Source organism: Pygoscelis adeliae, unplaced genomic scaffold, assembly GCF_000699105.1.
Source record: "Pygoscelis adeliae isolate BGI_AS28 unplaced genomic scaffold, ASM69910v1 Scaffold66, whole genome shotgun sequence".
NCBI classification, from domain to species: domain Eukaryota; kingdom Metazoa; phylum Chordata; class Aves; order Sphenisciformes; family Spheniscidae; genus Pygoscelis; species Pygoscelis adeliae.
The window spans coordinates 10,955,537-10,976,795 of record NW_008825167.1 but is presented as its reverse complement, the minus strand read 5'-3'; the positions used below and the strand labels follow the sequence as shown (position 1 = coordinate 10,976,795).

General features: G+C 39.0%; 1 protein-coding gene across 1 annotated transcript in view; it reads left to right on the top strand.

Annotated features, from left to right (window-relative positions):
• Positions 1 to 2,141: 2,141 nt before the first annotated feature.
• Positions 2,142 to 21,259, top strand: part of EVC (Ellis van Creveld syndrome) — a 52,496-nt gene continuing 33,378 nt past the window's right edge. The window contains exons 1-10 of the mRNA XM_009328892.1: positions 2,142 to 2,198; positions 3,361 to 3,471; positions 6,272 to 6,355; positions 6,885 to 7,117; positions 8,092 to 8,176; positions 10,406 to 10,504; positions 12,810 to 12,947; positions 14,749 to 14,907; positions 15,944 to 16,160; positions 19,906 to 20,054. Of these exons, the coding sequence (XP_009327167.1) occupies positions 2,142 to 2,198; positions 3,361 to 3,471; positions 6,272 to 6,355; positions 6,885 to 7,117; positions 8,092 to 8,176; positions 10,406 to 10,504; positions 12,810 to 12,947; positions 14,749 to 14,907; positions 15,944 to 16,160; positions 19,906 to 20,054 (1,332 nt within the window). The remainder of the gene's footprint in view (positions 2,199 to 3,360; positions 3,472 to 6,271; positions 6,356 to 6,884; positions 7,118 to 8,091; positions 8,177 to 10,405; positions 10,505 to 12,809; positions 12,948 to 14,748; positions 14,908 to 15,943; positions 16,161 to 19,905; positions 20,055 to 21,259) is intronic.

Below are 21,259 nucleotides of genomic sequence, written 5' to 3'. Positions count from 1 at the left end.
CTCTCTGCGGGCTTGGGGTGAGCTCGGTGGCAGGTGGGGAGCCCTGTAAGTCCTGACACACCTCTGTTGGGAAGGATTTTACTACTTTCTTCGTTTAAAAATTTACTGAAACAAACGGTCTGACTTAAAAAAGAGGCCGGTTTAAGTATTTATGTGTTATAAATATTGCCCTACTGGCCTGTGTCTTTAACATAGGTGACCCACTAGTTGCCTCTCGCAGCCATCACTTCTTGTAGGAGGCTGTGTTACTTTCGGGGGATAATGGAAGGTGTACCCACGTTGCAGAAACTTCGTGGGATAATTAAGAATAAACGCTAATTTCCATCCTAAACCAGTAAGAACAATGCAGTTTGCAAAGCATTTTACGAACTCTTCCAAAGTTCATTTTACAAACAGCACAAGCAGAGTATTAGTACTAACCCACAGCAATAACTTAGCACTGAGGGTACACACATACGTACCCAAGAAATAAAGGAGGCAGAATACATCTGAGAGTTTGCTTGATGCAAAACTAACAGGATTTTCTAAAGCGTGTGATTTTGTTAATAACATACTGCCTTGCTGTTTTAAGGACTGTGGTGATGGTTCATATCTCTTTATTACATACAGTGTTTGTTTGGACTCAAGGATTGCAGAGGTAGCACATACCCGCAGAACCGCTACTAGGCAGATACATTTCCTGAGAATTATATCGACTTCTGCTTCTTTCTCCCATTGCATTTAGTCCCAAGTCGTGCCAGATTGACTGGATATAGCAATGGTTGGCGCTGGCGCAGCTGGGACATTTGGAGCCCTGCGGAGCGTTCTACCAGCCTGCAGTGGGGCGTCTGGTTTGGCTTGGTTTTTAACCACACCTTTTTTCAGCTATAACAGCTCTGCTGCGTGTGCGTATCTGCTAGTGTTGATCGTCATTAAACATGGCCTAAGAGAAAAATCCTCTTGCTCCCAACTGCTTTTAAGTAGGAGGTTTGAAACTCTGTTTGAAGCCATGCTTTAGCTTAGTAATGGAGGCACTTCAAATGCTGGCTGGATGCATCTTGTGCGAGTGCAAGCCTCCCTGATTCAGTTGCTCATTTTCCCTGCCTTAATAGGTGGTATCTTTATTGTACTGCCACTACCAACTCAAATATAGCCATGTACAATTTTATCCTTTATGTCATTTATGTCAACAGGGGATAGAAGCTGTCAGTTCTCTCTGGCCTAGATCTTCAGATGCATTTAGGTGCTTAAATGCCATTAAAATCAATGCTGCTGCTGTAAAAGAGTTGTTTATTTTCAGAGAAGAATAAACTGCCCACTGACACATACACAGCACGTTGCAGGGTGGGCAGGTTGTATCCTGTGGGTCCGATTTCCCAAATTGGACAGGGCTACCTTAGGCGGTCTGTGCCTGTTCCTTCTTTGTACTGTCTGCCCCACTGATGCTATGGAGCAAGCCTATTGTGTGTATACCAGGTACTGAACTGCACATGTTACAGCCTTCTGTACCCAAAGTAAAAGCAGGGATAATTTACCTAAGTATGCCATGTTCCTTCCCAAGCAGCTGAGTTATACTTGCAGCGGGAGCAGGGCAAGTACCTGGAGTCCGAAGCAGCCATAGGCACCGTGATAAGCCACTGGCGTTTGCCACTGAGCCCCAATTAATCCCTGTTCTATAGATCTCAGCCTGAATCTGTGGGACTTGGACGCATGCAGTTAAGTGTGTTATTGGTTTGATGATCTGTGCATAGGACGCACTGGGATAGTTTTGAGAAGAAACCTTTATCATGGTAACTTCAGACCATGTAGTGTACTGTAATACCCTTCTATTGATAATATTCTCCTGTTAGAGTACGGCATTGCCTGAAGGCTTTTGTGACCCTTTGGGTTAGAGCTTGTCTCATTATAGTATTCTGGTAGATTAGCTTGATGAAGTGTTGCAGTAATTACAGTTAGACTTAGTTTTATTCGACTTCTTAATGCTCTAAAAGGGGAGCTCAGTAGCACTTGAGTTGCAAAAATAACGGGACAAAAACAAGTGGAGAGGAAGGCGGTGAGATTAGAAATGTTAGCAGGAAACAAATGAATCCTGGAACAATTCAAATACTTTTAAAATGATAGTGTTGGAGATATAAAGGAGTGAAAATGAATACTGGATAAGTATGAACAATCGGAGAAACAAATCAAGAAAAGTAAATTCTTATTTTGGAGTGGCTATGGTATGAGGTACAGTGGTGAACTCAACATGGCTACTTCCACAAGTCCCGATCACTCAACCTAAATTTTTTGAACTTCTGGTTTGGGACAAAGGAGTGACAAGATTGTTGAGGGAGACTTGTAGCTGTTCTTTTGTCATAAGTAGATTTTTAGGAACCAGCATCTGCAATTCACCACGTCTTAGAGGCTAACCCAAGAGTATGATCTGTATTATTGAGCATCTAAGTTCCAGAGAGGTGATAGAGGCAAGTCATAAGGAATGAAATGTATTCAAAGGCTGGGCAGTTCTCTGTATTCTGAGAAAATGGACTACTTTATATACCAAGTGGTCAAATAATTCAAGGAGAATCTCTCCATAAGACAGTTACATGCCTAGTGGCTGCAGCCATATCAATAGACTATATCAAAAAGCAGTCAGTGGATTGAGAACCTGAAAAATAATTTAAAAAGTAGTCAAGGTAAGGTGGCTGCCATCTCTTCCTTCACTAAAAAAATTCCTTGCAATGCCGTGTTTGGATGCATTGACCGACATTAGATTATTTTTTGATCTATCTCGTGCACAGGGAAGAGAGTGTGCAGCAGGAAGTTTTGTTCCCGCACAGTCTGTGTCTGTACCAGTGGCTCTGTGTGTTTGTTAGGGAAGTAAAGGCCAATGATACGGGCTGCTTCTGGGGAAGGAAGACGGTGAACATTTTCTGATGGTTATTTCTTCCTCACAGGAACTTTCCCATCCATAAAACTTCATTTAGGAAGTTTTTCTCATAGCAGGGGAGCAAAAATATTCCACGTTCTCTTCATTGCAGGCAATTATAAACAATTTTAGTTAACCTTCTTTAATAGAGAAATTTGAACTCCATAGTAAGACGTTTTGAGAGCAGATGGATTGATTTGACACATTTACAGCCTCTTACAACTTTTCAGATTAAAATTCTACTTCTGGACTGACAAATCAAATTCATAAAGTTCAATAATTTTAATTATTCCTTCGTGAATATGTAAAATTCTCATTCATTTCCAGACTGTATTTTTCCAAAATTTTCAACTAATACTGAAATAATTTTCAGGATGGAGACATGAATGTATCCAGGCTGCTGTCAAAGATGTTTCCAGTGAATCTGCATGATCTCAGGGTTACATTTTATCTGTTTTCTCTCGGAATTTCAGAAGGATGATTCCCGGAGACTTCTGGAAAGCTTCAACTCTGACGAAAAAGAGCACACACTCACGAAAAGTAAAGCAGAACCCTATACCTCAAAAGAGGAAATGGTGCTGGAGGTAAAGCTCTGCTCTTGTTGGTGGATGTCCATTTTGCTGCATGTAGCAATGAGCACATTCAGGGCCTGGTCCAAACTGTCTTAATTTTACTGGGTTTGGAATGGAACCCTTAAAAAGTGTTCAGAAGAAGCATAGGGAGAGTGGGAGTTGATGGTTGCTTATGAATGCAACCATTTCAGGCACTCATTCCCCTTATGAATTCCATTTCTCTTGGGGGACTCTTTTTGGATATTTTAATCAAGATCCTGAGTTCTTTCTGGACAGAGGCTTCTTTGGTTTTCCTCTACATTTTCCGTAATTTCAAAAGGCTGATGGGAAAAGTTAACACTATTGACGTAAGGAAAATTTCTTAAGTACTGAAATCAGTGCTGATAGTTGATAGTGCATTATTTCCTGGAGAAGGAGATGTATTAGAGAAATTTTGACAGTAACAGAGTCCCCTCATCAGGTCCAGTCTGGAACAAATACTTTTTTTCTAGAGCCTCCTTAGAGGCTCCAACTCTCAGCTGGACTGAGTAGATCGATGGAGGGAGAAAGAATAAATGAAGTAAAATCAGTATGTTTGCGAACAGCAGCATCTTCAGTGGCTTTCTCACATAGGAAGTTCTCCCATCAGGTATCAGCTTGAAGATACAGTGCAGAGTTCAAATGACCACAAGTACTGAAACACCACTATGGTGAGCTGGGTTTCAAGGACAATTAGAGAAACAATTTGGAAATAAAAGTAGGAGAAGGTATAAACTTAACCCACCCTCAATCAAAAATTCAAAAAACTTTTTTTTTTGTGATAGTCTCAAAATAACTTGAGAACCAGTCCTACCGTCTCCACGGTAGGAGTTAGTGTTGATCCCTAACATCACAGTGTTAGATCACTGCCTTCCACCCAAAGCTGATTTGGCTGCTCTTGATGAAACTAAAGGTTGTGAGGTAAACTGCACATTTTAAAAAATGTGCAGTTCAGCTAACTCATTCAGTCTGTTATACATAAATTAAATATCTGCAGAAAGTGTAGATTAAAAGCCAGCCAGTCTGGTGCTTAGCTTGTAGTGAGAACTGGTTTCAAGACAAAGAGAAGATAGACATTATTGTAAACATTTTCCTGTTGGTTTAAGTCCTGACAGGTAATTAATCTTCATTTCAGTTTTGTGATCGGGAATGGTGACAAACCATGGCTGGTCATTTTGCTTGAATTAAAGTATAGCATAACAAGTGAGCATGGATTAGATTCTCTTTTGGAGTGTAAATCCTGTGGGAGACCTTATGCAATGATACAACTTTATGCATATTACCAGTCCTTTTGAAATGGGATCACGGTCTTTTAAAGGTGATCATTCACAACTATATCCATTTCCCAAACTCGTTAGCTCATTTATAACACATTAAGAAGTAACCTTGTTGTTTGAAGGGACTTTCTCCCACCTATTTGTCTAACTACTGAAGTTGGGTTTTTTTTTTTCCTATTCATTTGTTCCAATTCCCAGAGGCTTTTGCAGTTGCTAGCATCAAATTGACAGTTCATGAAGAAGCATAGATGGAAAGTGCTTTTAGTTAGGTTAGAGCACTTCAGAAAAACAGGTATTTTCATTCTGAGACCTTCCACATTGCAATAATACCATAATTACCGTGTTAATAATAACTGTGTATTACTCATGCCTGCTGAGAAGCCGGATGTGTTAGTTCTAGCACACTGCGATATGGCTTTATGGCTTTGGACTGGAGCTGTTCTGCCTCCAGCCATTGCAGAGCAATGGATCCGTTGGCTTCTGTCCCTGAATATGTACTGCAGCTGTGGGACTGCTCAGTATGAGCAAGTGTTTTACACGCTGACCCCGTGCTTTTAACTTTATCAGTAAATCCAAAAATGACTTCTGGAAATAAATGAAAAGGAGTTGAAAAGGTGCAATGATAAAAGAGTTTAATGAATGACGTAGTTTGCTCTTCTCTTCCCATTTCTATTTTTAGACTCTATTAGAGCTTTGATATTTCCTAGAAAAATCTATATAAAGAAAACTATGTTTTCACAAATCAGATTCTTTCATTTCGTATGACAAAACCAAAAAAGTTAGAATAGGAAATCTCCTAAAGCTTGGGTTTAAACATTATATCTGTTGCTTATAGCCAACCTTTTATTAAGCCATACATAACTTCACAAAACAAAGGTGATTATCCCATTGTTCCAGTGCATAAAGCAGTGGCTAGGAAAGAGGAGGAGCAGAAGGTCAGATTATGTCATTTAGCAGATTGTATGAAAAGAATGTATTATCTATAAAAAGTTCTTTGGAAGAATATTGGTATTTTCTCTAGATTATAGGTTAGGGTTGTACTATAAAAGTTCTTCCTGGAAAAAATGATGACTAGTTTTGTTGAATCTAATGTTTCTTCATTTAAATTGAAAGACAGAATTCATAGCCATGATGATATCTGTGGAGGTTATCCTTTAGTAGTTTCTATTACTAAGATAATTTCAGTCTCTCATGTGAAATCTTTAGTTGCTGCTAAAGGGGGAAAAAAAAAACCAAAATGAAAATAACTTGTGAATACCAGCTATTGCCTATTTTCCCTTGCAGGAGTAAAAACATTTTGGAGCAGTGGTAATGACAGAGTTCCCTTTTCCGGGTTTCATACTCTGAATGAAGTTTTAGGAGAAGACTTCTTGTGCCAAAGCAGAAACAGTCAATAAATAAATAGTTATTAATAGGCATTTCTAAGTCATGTAACCAAAAGGGGCACACAATATTTACAGTGAACAACTGTCAGATCTGCTGCTGTTCCCAAATGGCTTTCTGTTCTTTCCATACAGGAAAGTGAGTCTCCTCTGAACAGTAACGTCACGGCATTTGCATTAAAGGCAAAAGTGATCTATCCCATCAATCAGAAATTTAGGGTAAGGTTTTAGATTCTACTTGTAAAAATTAATGACAATCATTCTGTGTGAGAGTAAACTGCAGAGTCAAGTAATGGAAGAAAACTTACTGCCAATCTACTTAATAGGGATCTTTGTTTATTGTCCATTGGCTCAGGGCTTACTCTGTAAGGCATCAGCTGCTTTCAGCTCCCCCTGAAACCTGCAGAGCTTTACATGGTGTCCGGTCAATTTTCGCTGCAGTCAAGAGACCTTTTCTTCCCATTAACATTAATGGAAGTTGTGTCTGTCCAAGAAGCCGTAAGAAAAACCCCACAAGGATCTGCCCTTCAGTAAGAAAATATACACCAAGCAGATAACCACAACAGAAGAATGCTTTTCCGGGCAATGCAGAAACCTGTCAGTATGATGAATCTTAATTTATGTGGAAACACTCTTGCTGTGTATATTGTTTAATTTTTCCCTTGAAAGCAAACTCTGCAAACTGATGAGATGTTTATGTCCTTATTGTGTTGTATTAATTGACCTTGTGAATTTTCTTTGACTGTAGCCTTTGGCAGATGGGTCATCCAATCCATCTTTGCATGAGAATCCAAAGCAGGCGGTTCTGCCTAATCAGGTCATGGAGACATCTACGTCAGGCAGCCTGGGATCCCTGAGCCAGGGAGACAAAGAGGACTGCAGTTCCTCCACGACAATACATTCCACAACAAGCGATGACAGATTTCAGGCTCGAGCCTTCCTCAAGGTGGCCAGCTTCCCTGAAGTGCTAATGTGTGAGAGGTAAGCAGTAAACCTGCCCTCGTGTTTGGTCATTTCCTAGCATGCCCCAGTGGTTTTCAGGACAATCACTAAAGGTCTAGTGTAAACCAAAGGCTGGGCTTGAATGCATACATTCACCACATCAAGACAGGGTTATCTGCTTATAACCCTAAAAAAGTGATTGGGGAGATTAAAGTAATACATCATGCTGCTATTGAAAGTCAGTTTGTTCTTTATGAAATTCTGGGAATCAGAACTTCAGCAAAAGCTGTCTCGTAAAAGGTATATCAATGTTAGGATGAGATCCCTTTGTTTTGGCATGTATGCTCAGTTCACATGTGCAGTGGCATGCTCGACTGGGGATGGAGTCCTCTGCACTGTACAATGTCAAGTCACACAACAGGTGCCTTGAGAACAGCAAGTGGCAGTGGTCTGTTCTCTCCGTTTTAATGGGAACTACTCATGTCTTATTGTGGGAAAGCAGTTCCTTTCTCAGATGCGCCACTGATGAACAGGTAGAGCTAATTGAAATTGACTGTCAGGTCTGATTTTCTTTCAGCTGCACCATGGCAAGGTACCCCTAGATGAATACATATATGTCTGTATTCTCATTAGCAAGAATAAAGAAAATCATTTTTGTGTCACTATGGGGACTGGGGAAGGTACTAGTGATGAAGAATATTTTCAAAATGTCCACTCTTATTATAGCTGTTTTAATTTAAAGCCTTGTTTTCCCTTTGTTGTAGGCACTCATGCCTATATTTACCTTGCCTTTTTCTAAAGGGAACTGCAACTCCAACTTTGTTATAAGCACTATTTTGTTTTGCTTACTTTTATTGGGTAGAGGTATTTTATCTGAAAGAGAAGGCAATGTGGAAATAAAGTGACTTGAGTGCTTTGGGGCAATGCTTCTAGGAGAATTTAGTAGTTAAATGAAACTATTATATGGTGTTGCCCTTAGATTGATATTAACACTTTTTTAATCTTTGTTTTAGTTTTGATGTTAAGCTCTGCCTTTGCAGTCTTATTTTAAAAGATCTCATGCTTCTTGATACTGAACTCAGAAAAGAAAAACATGTGGTAGGTACTCATGTCTCATAGCTACTTGTTTTGAACATGTTAGTTGAATATCAGTTTAGGAAATAACAATCAACTGGCTAGCTGGGAAGTAGTGTAGTAGAATTGCATTTCTACAGTATTGTCTTTATTTTTTCTCCTGTTCTGCATATATATGAGCTTCATAAAGGAATAAAATATAATGAAATATACTGGGCTGTGAAATACAGAGAGTCAGACTGGATAATATAAAAATTTGGCTTAAAACTTTACTCCAGAGAATAACATACAGCACTTGAGGTTCATAAAACAAGGGGAAAAAAATATTTAATAGATGGGTTTATGTCTTAAGGACAGTGCTTGTCCATTGCAACTCCAAGGACTCCAAGCTCTTTGAATAAAATTGAAAATTCAGTTCAGCTGAATCAGTACCATTGTGATAAGTACTGTAGTCATGATTTTGTAGGACAGAGGAATTAAGGTAGCCATTTAAACCATAGATAGCTGTCTACATCAAGTCACAGCATCCAAAGCTGACAGGAAAAAAACCCCACCAAACCAAAAATGGATGTATACAATTAAAGCCACAGAATACTTGGTTTGGAGAATTGTTTATGGTGACTGGTTATGATCAAGCACAGAATCATTACTGTTACTGAGTTTTAGCTCAGTTAATAAAAATGTGGACATAAAGTATATAGCTTTCTGCTGCCCTTCTTCCCCAACCTCTGTTTCAACAGATTGGTCATTTCTGATATAATTTATTAAATGCACTGAGAATATTTCAAGGAGTGGGATTTGCTGAACAAATTTCTACACAACCCAAAGGAGGAAGCATGAAAGTAAACCTGGAAAGCAGCTTCTCTTCTGAAGGGTTATTCCCATCTAAGTAGATGAGAAGGGGAACTTGAGATCAGATTCCAGAAGGAAGTTTAGCTTGAGTAGGGAAGGTTGAACTTGATCTCAAAGTTAATCATCAATCTGTAAACAAAGGTAAGGTAACAACATGGTGATGTAATCACAGAAACACTGAGAAAATGAGCATTTAACAGACTTTGTGGCCCACCAGAAATTACCACAAAAAGCAGATGACTTTGACCTTTGGCTGAAGCTTTGAATAGCTTTATATGTTTGCTAGCAGGGGAAAAGGGCAAAAAAAATTCAGTCTAGAGAATAGTCTTCCTTTTCCACTCTGCTTTCTCTGATTTAAGTCAGTCTGTCTTAGCATCCTTAGGAAAAGGAAACATATCCTCTTCCTTCAGTGTTTCCCTGATTTTTTTTTTTTCTTTTTACAGTATGTTATATCTTGGTGGTGTGTGTTCAAAATTTGCCAAACTCCTATCCAAGACATTGGCAAGTGAGATCCCAAACATAGCTGCTTTATGGTTTTCTCTTCTGCTGAGCTCTAATTACAACATATTTTCCAGATTTTGCTCAGCTGAAATGTTGACTTCAATAACTGCTTTTATATGTAAATATGATTTTATTTATGTTTTCATATGTTTAAAATGGGCAGCTTCTGCATCATCTGTTTTCAAGTACATTAGTAACAGGCAGGTGGCTGTTAAATTTCACGTATTTTTATCTTAACTTTGGAAAATGCTGTAGCATTTAGTAATGAAATGAATTGTCTTTACACTGACACTCTAATTGAGGCAAGAGGGGAAGAGGTTAAGCAAAAATTATGCCAGTGTTCAAAAACATCTTTTTGAAGACACTAGTATTACAATTTTTTTTTTTTTTTTAAAAAAAGCACACAACTGGAAAATAGGTGTATTTTTTCTAAGAGAAGGTAGCTAGAACTTGGGATGGTTACTTTTGGGTTGTATATAAAAATGTTTGATACTTCATTTGGCCGACTACAGTTGAAATCGTAGTAATGGATATGTTAGTGTCTTTCAGTTTAGGGTTTCATTAAACTTTAGGAAAATGGGCTTTATATTTTTAAGTGATCTGCATTTTCTCCAGTAAAGGACAGTTTAAAATGTGTCAGTCTGGTTACAAGGATATATGAGATTATGTCCTTGTCCTTGTTAGAATATAACACCATCCTCCAGTATCTTATTGAAGCCAAAGCCAAAGAATTTTTCACAATGGAAGTACTGCAGAGTTGCTGATGAGGTTTCTGTTATTTTGCTTATGATGCACTATAGCCTCACTGCTTGATTTGAATCAACAAAAGTTATCACAAAAATGTCCTTACAATGTTGAACAGGCACTTACCCTGGGTTTTGTTTCCTTCCTTTTAAATAGATGTTTATGCAGGTTCTCAAAGTATACCTCACAGACTTTTATCATAAAAAGAAGATTACTGATGATTTGTTCAAGAAGATCCTTTTAATTCAGGAAAATGTAAGTGGGTTTGTTGGTTAATATATAAGACCACAGAAAATAAGTTAATCCCACCAGTTGCTGCAAGCTGCCACAGCAGGCTCTCTCACCTACTCCTTTTAAATAGCAATGTTATTTGTAATCTAATTCAGAAGAAATGCAAACTCCCTTGTTAGTTGATTCTCTCCATTACCTTGTATGCATTTCTTCTTTGTTATTGTATGAGGTGATCAGGACAGTGGTGTGTGTAATCTGTTAAGGATAAAAGTATTTTGTAGTTGAATCCATTCAAGAAAACAGAACGTTGTGAACCTTATTCACTCAGATTTAATAATTTCGAATTATTAGGTCTTTGTTTGGTCCCATATATCGTTACTGATAATAAGATAGCAGGAAATAAAGTACCAGAGAGAAACTCAAGGCTTTCATCAAGGGAAAATATACTTATTTTCCTCATTGTTCTTTTTTCTTCCATATACTTTTATCAAAATCCATATGCCACTTCTGAACTGGAAGACATACATTGACCATCAATATGCATTTCAGGTGGAGTCACAGTACTATTTTTAAGATTATTAGAAGGAAAAAAAGCTTTACAAAACTAAACAAAATAGGAGGGCTACTGGTTCCACTTTCCATTTTTCAGATTAGAGTCGTAGAAGAGTCTGGGTTGAGAGGCACATCTGGTCCAACCTTCTGTAGGAAGCAGGGCCTTGAGTAAGGTTATCCAGTGCCCTGCCAATCCAAGTCTTGAATATTTGCACTGAAGGAGACTCCACCATTTCTCTGAGTAGCCTAGTCCAATATTTAATTTTCTTACAGTAATGATTATTTTTTTCTTACATACAGATGGAATTTCACATTTAGGCATTAGTCTATCAGCTTGTCAGCTCTAGTTGTTGAGATTTATTTTGTTCATGCAGTCTCACAATCTGTGAATTAATATCGGGCATCTCTGTAGTTGTACCTTATAATTTATATCAGAATGCATTTTGCCTTAAAACAACTCTTCTGCCTTAAATCCTCAGGTTTAGTATTAAAGTTGATTGTATTTACTAAACGAAAAGTGAGATTTGGTGTGCGGATCCCTTTTTCTGATGGAATTCTGGTAATGACTTCAAATTATAAACACAGAGGTAATATAGATTAGGCACGTTTCCCAGTATAGCCTAACCCTCAGTGAGGCTTGATGGCATCAGTGTCTTCATGCACTTAACTGAGCTGCTGCAAGGCAAAGACTAAATCTTGTTTATTAGATGCAGTAATTGCCAGAGTAGTCCAGTTGTTTAAGTGCCAGTATGGGATTCCTGTGTCCTATATTATGGAGAGAAAGGTCGTGGAAACGTGGCAGCCTTAGAGTAGGGATATCACATAAGGGACGAGGCTGGTTATGAATACCATGTAAAAGAGATGTTGGTAATAAGCAAAAGCATTAGCACTGGAAACTATGTACTGTAATACTGCATTGGCAAGACAGAGAATTATATGATTTATTGCAGACAGCGTTTTCCTCTTTCAATTCTGCATTGTAAGCAAAATTAATGAGATTTTGGTGAAATTGTTTGTGAAGCTTGTCAAAATCTGGTTACATTTGTTTAAGGCATAAGGGTATCAAGTTAATGCGTTGACACCCAAAATTGGGTGGTATTGAAAGTAGATGCTTGTTTTGTAAGGCATGCTTCAGCAACTGAGGAATCATCCATTTCAGTAGCAACCTACTAAGTAATGGCAGAAGACTAGTATTCATCGGTATCGCTAGCTTTCAGAAGAAATCATCTTGGTTTCGAAGGATTGAAAAACTTTTAAAAACCCGTCTAATAACGTAGCCTGTAATTTGTCGCTTATGAATATTACAGGTGTGTTCATCCATGTGTGCTAGCACTCTGCAGGAAACACTATCTGATTGTCATATCTGGATACTTATCTGTGCTTTTAAACACAGCGTGTACGCTCATAGCTGCCATTTAAGACGGAGCACATACATTAAAATAAAAACATTTGTGGATAGATTCAAAGGATTATTGGTATGAAAGCTCATGGAGCAGTGTTTACTAACACTTGAATTCAGTGGAGATGGACAACAGTCTTGATTGTACTCACATACTAGTAGAAATTTATGTATTTGTATTAAATGTAGTTCAGAGCTGCCATATACCTTGAGTTTTCTTTGCTTGCTGCAGAAGGTGCATTACCCAGAGACACAACTTTCTGAACGCTCTCGTTCAGTTTCCTTAGCCATGAGCCAGAACTGACATACAAATTCACTCCTGAATTCGGAAGTTATGTCTGGTTTTCTGTTTAACAAATCACTTGCTTTTTTTCCCAGGATTTTGAAGAATTACAGAAACAACTTGACTCTAGACTCCAGAATACTGAGATGTCAGGAGCCCATAATTCAGAGTACCAGACTCTAGAAGACTTAGAGAGGAAAGAAAGGGAATATTCTGAGCACGTAATAGATAATGTAACCTTCTAATTTTTTCTAAAATTTTATTTTAATGTTATTCTTTTGATGGGGAATGCTTTTTTATTTTTTTTTTAACTGTTGTGTTGACTAGTCCGCAGTTAGTAATGAGTCCTGAAAACATTTTTACATTGCTCCAGCAAAGTATTTCCAACTCCCTTTGGAAGCCACTATGTTTTTTATACAAACACTGTTTTATCACACTGGGTTTAGAGCTGAAAAATGTCTGTTGCTTGTCAGATAGTAAGATTTATTTCAAGCCTACGTATAGCCTGACTTTTAGGAATTTTACCCTAGCACCTTGTTTTCTTCAGTCCTCCATAACTGAGTAAGAGAGTAATAAGAGACTATAAATTTTTCAGCTGAAATAAGTACTAAGAAAATAACTACAATACAGCCTTTTAGTATGCTTTGCACGTTTGCTTTAGCAAAGCATTTTTCTTTAGCAGCTTTCCCCGTTAGAATACAATCGCATGTTTTTTGACGTAAAAATATAGTCTGATAGCAGGCATTTGATTCTCAAAGATTTATTTTTTTCCTCTTCAGTAGTGTCACTATGTCCGAATATCTTGCAGGCTAGAAAACTGGAGGTTAAGAATATTCTGTGTATTACTTTCCAGTAAACTGAGTAATGTGGAAGATATTCTCCTTCCCAGTCCTGTTTTTGAGGTTTGAGCAAATTCACTGCTGATGAAAATGAGAGACTGACTAGCCAGACTGATGGCTCTGTGAGCTGCCTGCACTGATTGACTGTGGCACTTCAGCCCTGAACTAAACAGCCCGTCATCTCAGCCTTGGCCCTTTTTCATAGAGGAGTTCACATTTTTTAATGTCTGGTGGTTAAGTGCTTCACTGGGAATTTTCTCAGCTTTCTCTTGATTCTCTGTGCCTTTCACTTTATAGTGGAAGTCCTGGTAACGATGGTACATCTATGTCAAGTTTCTTTTGCAATTTTAACTTTGCTCTGTGAAAAATTGATTGTTTAGAGTTCTCCAGAGTTACTCACATAAAAAAATCGCTGGCAGCCTCGCTGAGCAGCATGAGGCAGTTATTCACCAGCAGCAGTCATCCTTCAGTGGGTCTGTCACTCTTACGCCAGCAGATGCTTTTCATCCATATTGAAAATTATTTCCCTGTATGCAGATTCATATAGATCAGGACCTTGAACTAATCCACTCTTCCCTCAGTAGCATAAAGGGTCTCTTTGCCATACTCACAGATGCCATAGTCACAGTTTTTTTCAAAACTCACAGATACAGAATGGGCACATACACTGGGCTGATACTGCATAAATTGCTTAATTCCAGCGCAGTTAATAAAGTGCTTATGTAGCATGTGGCTATGAAAGGCTTTGATGGTGAAAAACAGTGACAATTTTCAGTTTTCTTTTTTAGCAAAAATCTTGTTTGACTGGAATGCCTGCTCCTACAGCTAAATAAACTTCCCAGAAAAAAGGGCTGCAATTTGTTATCTTTTTTAGTTTTCCTATTAATACTAATAACATAATAGGCTTTTATAGATGCAGTATGTGGAGAACTAACAACAAATTCTTAGCGAGTTACACAGAATGACTACATTTTAAAAGGTCAGGATTGATCTACTGCTTATGTGCCACCAACGGGTGTATCATCATATAGTAAATAGGCTCTTTAGCTTTGCAAAATGTTCACTGTAGCTAATACTGAAAGCTATCTGTAGTCTCAGTGACTTGTATCTCAGTAGACTCATATGCCTCTCACTGTAATGAAATACTAGATGATTAATGAGGGAACATGGATTGTTTTTGATTCATATTCCACAGATGGAAGCTTTCTGGAAGCAGACTGACAAAGCCCAACAGGCTTTTTTGGACCAATCAAAATGCTCAAGTGCCAAAGCAACAAAGATAATGATGGATCTGACCAAGAAGATGATTGCAGTAGAAAGCTTATTAAGTGAATCTCAAGATTTGCAGGCAATGGTAAAGTACAAAAAGAAGTAAAAGTTGAGAGAGATTTAGACAATCTGAACACAAAGAATGATGCAAGTGTACAGAGTCTGTCAGTCCTGCCTCAGGAATGATGTAGGCTGCTTACTCCAGTTGTCTGTTTCAGCTTTGTTGCAAAGAGCTCAACTTCATTGCAGTTTATGAAGACTCACAGGAGGGTGAACTCTCTGCACTTGAGTTCTAATTCTCAAAATACCGTTTAGGCAGTCATGTTAGGAAAAAGTGACATTAATGCAGCCAGTGAGCCAGGAGCAAGAGCACTAGATCTAATGATGAAGGAGAATCATTACCCTGGGCATTAGGACATTTCTTTTTCTTTCAAAGTATTTATTCCACTTTGACTGAGAAATCCTAATCTAAATTTGAGGGTGATTCTGTGTGTCCAATGACTTTAACTGGAATTGAAAACCCTTAACATCTCTCAGTGGTTTCACCCAGGAAATCTTGCTCCCTACTGTAATCCTGGGCTTCTTCTCTCATAGTGCAATGAAAGCTGCTAGGCCATAGACAATTATACTAATTTTTAGTATGTTTACTGAACTCCAGCTGACCACGTACTTGAAGGAATCCCAGCAGTATCAAAATCAGATATGTGTCCTCATTTCAAAATGAAGGCCCATACTGGTGTGCCATATAGTATCTTGAAAAGAGGTCCAGGGCTTCCCTGTTGCCCTTCTGTCCATCTTTCCCCCTTGAGTATTTAAGTTTGTTCCGCAAGCTTGTTGTTGTCTTTTCCTGCCTTAATGTCTTCTTGACAGCTACAAATAATGAAAAACACCAATAGTTCTTGATTAGCTTTTGCAACTGAACATGCAATAAACCCACTGCTATCCTACACCGGTCAAGATTTTCAGAAGTATTTAAGTACATGAAGATTGTTATTCATATGGTCTTGAGAAGCCTCCTCGGTTTTCTGTGTAGCTTGGGAATGAATAATTCGATGAAAGGACAAGCACAACCAAAGACCTATTCTTGGTTTCTAAACAGGACTTTTTAATGTTTGTTTTAGGACATTCAGGAAAGGTTATTCAACTGGGAGCTTATGGTAAAAATGATTGATTTGCTGAAGGCCTATATACCAGAAGAGTGCAAGTGTAGATTAAATATTGTATCAAATATTCTGGACCATTTAACTGTAAAGAATAATCTCTCAGTCCGACAAAAGGAAGAACTTTTAACGGATCTCCACAAGGCCTTCTGGGAACAGCTGGCACATTTCAGTAATGGTGAGTACTTAGACAGGAGCTCATGACTTAACAAATATGGGTATGAATTGTCATTATTGTATTAAATAGTAAAAAAGTTATGGCTTCAGCCCTATACCCCTCTGTTTTAAAAAGGTATTGATGAATTGGCCAAGAACGCTATTATTGTGAAGGGTGGATGCTTAGAATGGGAACTTTGGCTTTAGGCCTTTTAGGTCTTGTTCCAGGCATTACTATGAACTTACTCTACGGTTCACATAACCTATACCTTATTTCATTAATTTGAAGATTGAAGAAGAGTCACGCTTGTTACAAGTATTTGTGAGGTTTCTCCATTTACTGTTCACATACTTGACATTGTTGGTGATACTGGCTAACGTTAGGGACAGTAGTAGCTGTATATGTGCAGAATACTGTCTTATGATCTCCTGCTGGCATGTGGAGCCAGAAGATACACAAAACATGGTTGTGCTATCACTCTTGTGAAAAGATAATTTTAAGGCTTATGATCTTCAGATAAACCTCTCTTTTATTATGTCAGACTAAAGTACTTTAAATTTAAAGTCTTTTCCTCTTACAGCCCTTCACATTGCCTATCTGTAAAGTACACAATTATAACAAAGTCTAAGCTGACTGACCCACTGATTTAAGGTTCTCCCTGTGTCACTTTGCATGTTACCTAGTGCCCAACATGTTGAGAAACATACCCCCAACTTCTCTGATAGGTGCTATATCAAGGGCTCAGTGCTTTCCATCGGCACTCATGGAAAATTATAGTACACATTCAGCCAAAACGAAAACAGTGAGGAGTATTTTACTCTCACACATTTTCCATAACCATTTCTGCTACTTGTGGGCATATTTAAAGAAAATTGTCCTAGCAAAACGGCATTAGGGTTAGAGTTCAGTGAACTGAATAGTCAGAATGAATGTAGTCTTTTTGCAGTATATTCTTGCTGCAGCGCTGCTCATTCACTTTCAGGCTTTGTGTCCACAAATTGTGCCATATCTCACAGTTGGCAATTCACAGAATCACAGAATGGAGGTTGGAAGGAACCTCTGCTCAAGCAGGGTCAGCTACAGCCAGTTGCCCAGGACCATGTCCAGATGGCTTTTGAGTATCTCCAAGGACGGACACTCCACAACTTACCTGGGCAACTTTTGCCAGTGCTCAGTCACCCTCACAGTAAACAAGTGTTTCCTGGTGTTCAGAGGGAACCTCCAGTGTTTCAGTTTGTGCCTGTTGCCTCTGGTCCTGTCACTGGGCACCACAGAGAAGAGCCTGGCTCTGTTTTCTTTGCACCCTCCCTCCAGGTATTTATACACATTGATGAGATCCTCCCTGAGCCTTCTCTTCTCCAGGCTGAACAGCCCCAGCTCTCTCAGTTTTTCCTCATAGGAGAGATGTTCCAGTGCATCATTCCAGTTCCATTTTCATGGCCTTTCGTTGGACTCTCTCCAGTCTGTCCATGTCTCTTGTACTGGGGAGCCCAGAACTGGACACAGTACTCCAGGTGTGGCCTCACCAGTGCTGAGTAGAGGGGAAGGATCACCTCCCTCCACCTGCTGGCAATGCTTTGTCTAATGCAGCCCAGGATACCATTACCCTTCTTTGCTGCAAGGTCACATTGCTGGCTCATGTTCAACCTGGTGTCCACCAGGACCCTCAGGTCCTTTCCTGCCAAGCTGCTTTCCAGCTGGGTGGCCCCCAGCATGTACTGGTGCCTGGGGTCTTTCCTCCGCAGGTGCAGAACTTCGCATTTCCTATTGTTGAACTTCATGAGATTTGTGTCAGCCCATTTCTCCAGCTTGTTAAGGGCCCTATGGATGGCAGCATGACCCTCTGGTGTATCAGCCACTCCTCCCATTTTTGTGACTTCTGCAAACTTGCTGAAGGTGTACCCTGCCACATCATCCAGGTCATTAATGAAGGTACTGAGCAGGATTGGACCCAGTATTGACCCCTGGAGTACACCACTCATTACTGGCTTTCACGTGAACTTTGTGCAAGTTTTCAATCCATCTCACTGTCTGCTCATGCAGCCTATACTTCGTCCTCTTCTCTATGAGGATTTGACAGGAGACTGCGTCAAAAACCTTGCTGAAGTCAAGGTAGACAATATCCACTGCTCTCCCCTCATCTACCGAGCCAGTCATTTCATCGTAGAAGGTGATTGGAATTCCCATGCTGCAGACTTGCTCTACTTTAAAAACATCAATTAACCATGTGAACAGTTTGCTGATACTCAAGAATTCATGTATATCATGATACAGATTATTTCATGGATGTTTGCTCATAAAACTGGCATGCCTAGTTCAAAGTCTTTGCATAGGTTCAGCCACTAGCATTCCTTAAGCATAAACGTACATCTGTGGGTGTTTTTTCCCCCTTTTTGTCAAGTTTCTCTTGTTCCAAAGCAAAAATACCTCTGTCAAGGCCTTGATTTTTATGCAAAGTAGGTGTTTATAGTTATATACAGCTATATATTATAGTTAGTACAGCCTGTGCAGAAGGGCATTATCAAACTCCTGGTTTTAGATAGAAATGAAATGTGCTTAAAAAAAAAAAAAATCTGGAGTGCAGCATTTTCACATGTGAGTCTATGTTGACCTTGCTTATAAGCTCCTAAATACATAAGTTAAACTTTACTTATAATTCACAAGCAGAACACAAAGCCAGCAAGACTGTGCTCCTAGGAAACAAACAAGGAAGTAGTAAAGAATCAAGTAGTGTTTAAAAATAACTGTTGGTACATTTGTTCATATGACATTTTTATTACAGGCTTTCCTGTACTTTCAGTGCACTTTCAATTGTTTTGTCAGTGCATCATCAGCCTGTGGATAAGCACGATAAATGAGCATGGAGAATAAGTAACATGCTCAGTGCTACAGTACTGTACTCCTTTATTTCTCCACAAAATAATTTCTCATAGTTAAAGCAGCTTGATGGGGTGGCAGAACAGCAGCCACAGATAAATATTCTTTTGCATTTCTCTTTAGCTGCCTGTGTGAGGAGTGAAGTACTGGTCTGGGGCAGGGTGAGTGGGGGAAATGAATAAAGTTTTTTCTCAGGTGGACAGTCAATGAGACTGTCAATGAGTGGCAGAATATTGAAAGCACCAGTTCTACTCTGCAGCACAGGGTCCAGGTAGAGTCATGAATTTATAAATCACTTGGAGCTGTAGGGGGGGGGCGAAGAGGGGAAGAACTTGGTCCCAAATATTTCACGGTACCAACACAAAATCAGAGGGACCTTGACAACTTTTGCTGCAGGTTCCTGGATGAGTCATTTTGGAAGCCTGGTATGGCTGCATGCCAGTTCAAGCTAATCTGAACTAGCGCTGCTCTAGACCTTTTATCCCCGCCATATGTTACTGCCCTGTCCTTGCAGCAGCATTTGCATATCAATTAGGCAATGAGCCACTTCTGGACCTTCCCAAAGCAGGAGGGGGAGGTCTGGGGTGCTGCAGGTGGGAATCTGTTTCTTGAACTAACTCACTGCCTTTGCATAAGCAGCAGCAGCGAAAGGGAGGGTGAGGATGGTAGTGATCCAAAAACCTGATAGATTTAAGTGCCATGTAACAACCCAAAAGTTCACATCTAAAAATACCGTCAGGGTAAGAATCAAATTTGAAGTCCTGCATGGTAATTACTTGCCTGTTTCACTCACTAACAGATTTCTGTGAGCTTATGTTGTGTGACAGTAGCAGATGCTACTTTCTCCCTGTGGAGTTGTGGTATCTGATCATCGGTGTTTATGTTCCAGAATGTATCCAGCAAAGTAAAGACCTGATCTTGAAACGACTGGAGTGCCGTGCAAAGAAGAGAGAAGAGTTCAAACACAGACAGAAGGCTGAACAAGGGAGTCTCCTCAGTAAAACTTTTCATATTGAAGATGTTCATGATTTTCTTAAGGTGAGCACATAAAAGCTTATTTTCACTGTTCCATTAGTTTTTAAGACTAAATATATCGCAGATTTCTCCCAATTCCATAAAATTGGGATTTTTGGGTCATCCTGAGAACTGTGTACAATAGCACAGGTAGGATAGGGTCAGACTCCCTATTGCCTAGGCTTGCCTAGAGACTTTTCCTCCAGTGTTGGTCTTGTCACATTGGAACAAAATGCCAAAGGGTGTTAATGCTAGATTGCATGTTTGGTCGAAAACATCTTTTACTTAGATACTATGTGTTTGGTTCAATATAGGAAATCTCTGGAGGAAAGTATCTGGCCTGCATTACAGGAGAAAACAGACTGCACTGATCTAATTGCTTTTCTGTGAGTGAGGTTACTCAAAAGACTATCAAATTTCACATAAGCAAAGGGAAAACTCATTATGATCTCTGGCAGGATACCTTAGAGAAGGTTTGCAGTAGATAGTTTAATATGGTATACAATGGTCAGTGTAATGTTTTCTTGGCCATATTTTCTATAGAGCTCTATTGTTATTGTTCAGAATGTATATACGAAATCAGAGTTCTCAGCTGTAAATGCTGAGAGCTGCAAAACTCCTATAACTGCTGAGAACTACAGACCCAAGTTATTAAGAAATAAAAAAATCAATCCTCAATTTTCATGAAAAGAAGTAATTTAAGGTTAAAATGGTTACATCCAGCAGCATTAAACTTTTGGTGAAATCTAATAACTTCAATAAATTACTGTATGAGAAGACCCAGATTCCAGCTGTAGCAAACTCAAAATTTATTGATCTCAACACTGCAATTTTGTACTGCAGGGCCAAGTTCTTTAATTATATTGTATGAATTGGATAATGCAGTTACTGTTCTCATATGCAACACCTGTCTGGCAACACCTCACTTCAAAACATAAGGTTTCAGGCACTTTAAAACAGTAGAGCACATTTTCTTCTTTGGTGTTTCATAACTTGAGACAAATAATTCTTTCACACATTGTTGTAGCCATTGAGCACTTGTGAATGTATTTTCCTTATACACATCATTCAAAACTCTTGGACGCATCCCAACTTCATTAAACAAAGCTTAGAAATTTTGTATTAAGACCTCACCCCTACAAAGTTGGAGCCACACAGCTTTGTGCAAGAGATGCTCTATTCTGTACACCTTAGAAAACTAACAAATACGCTTGGTTGAACTGTAGACT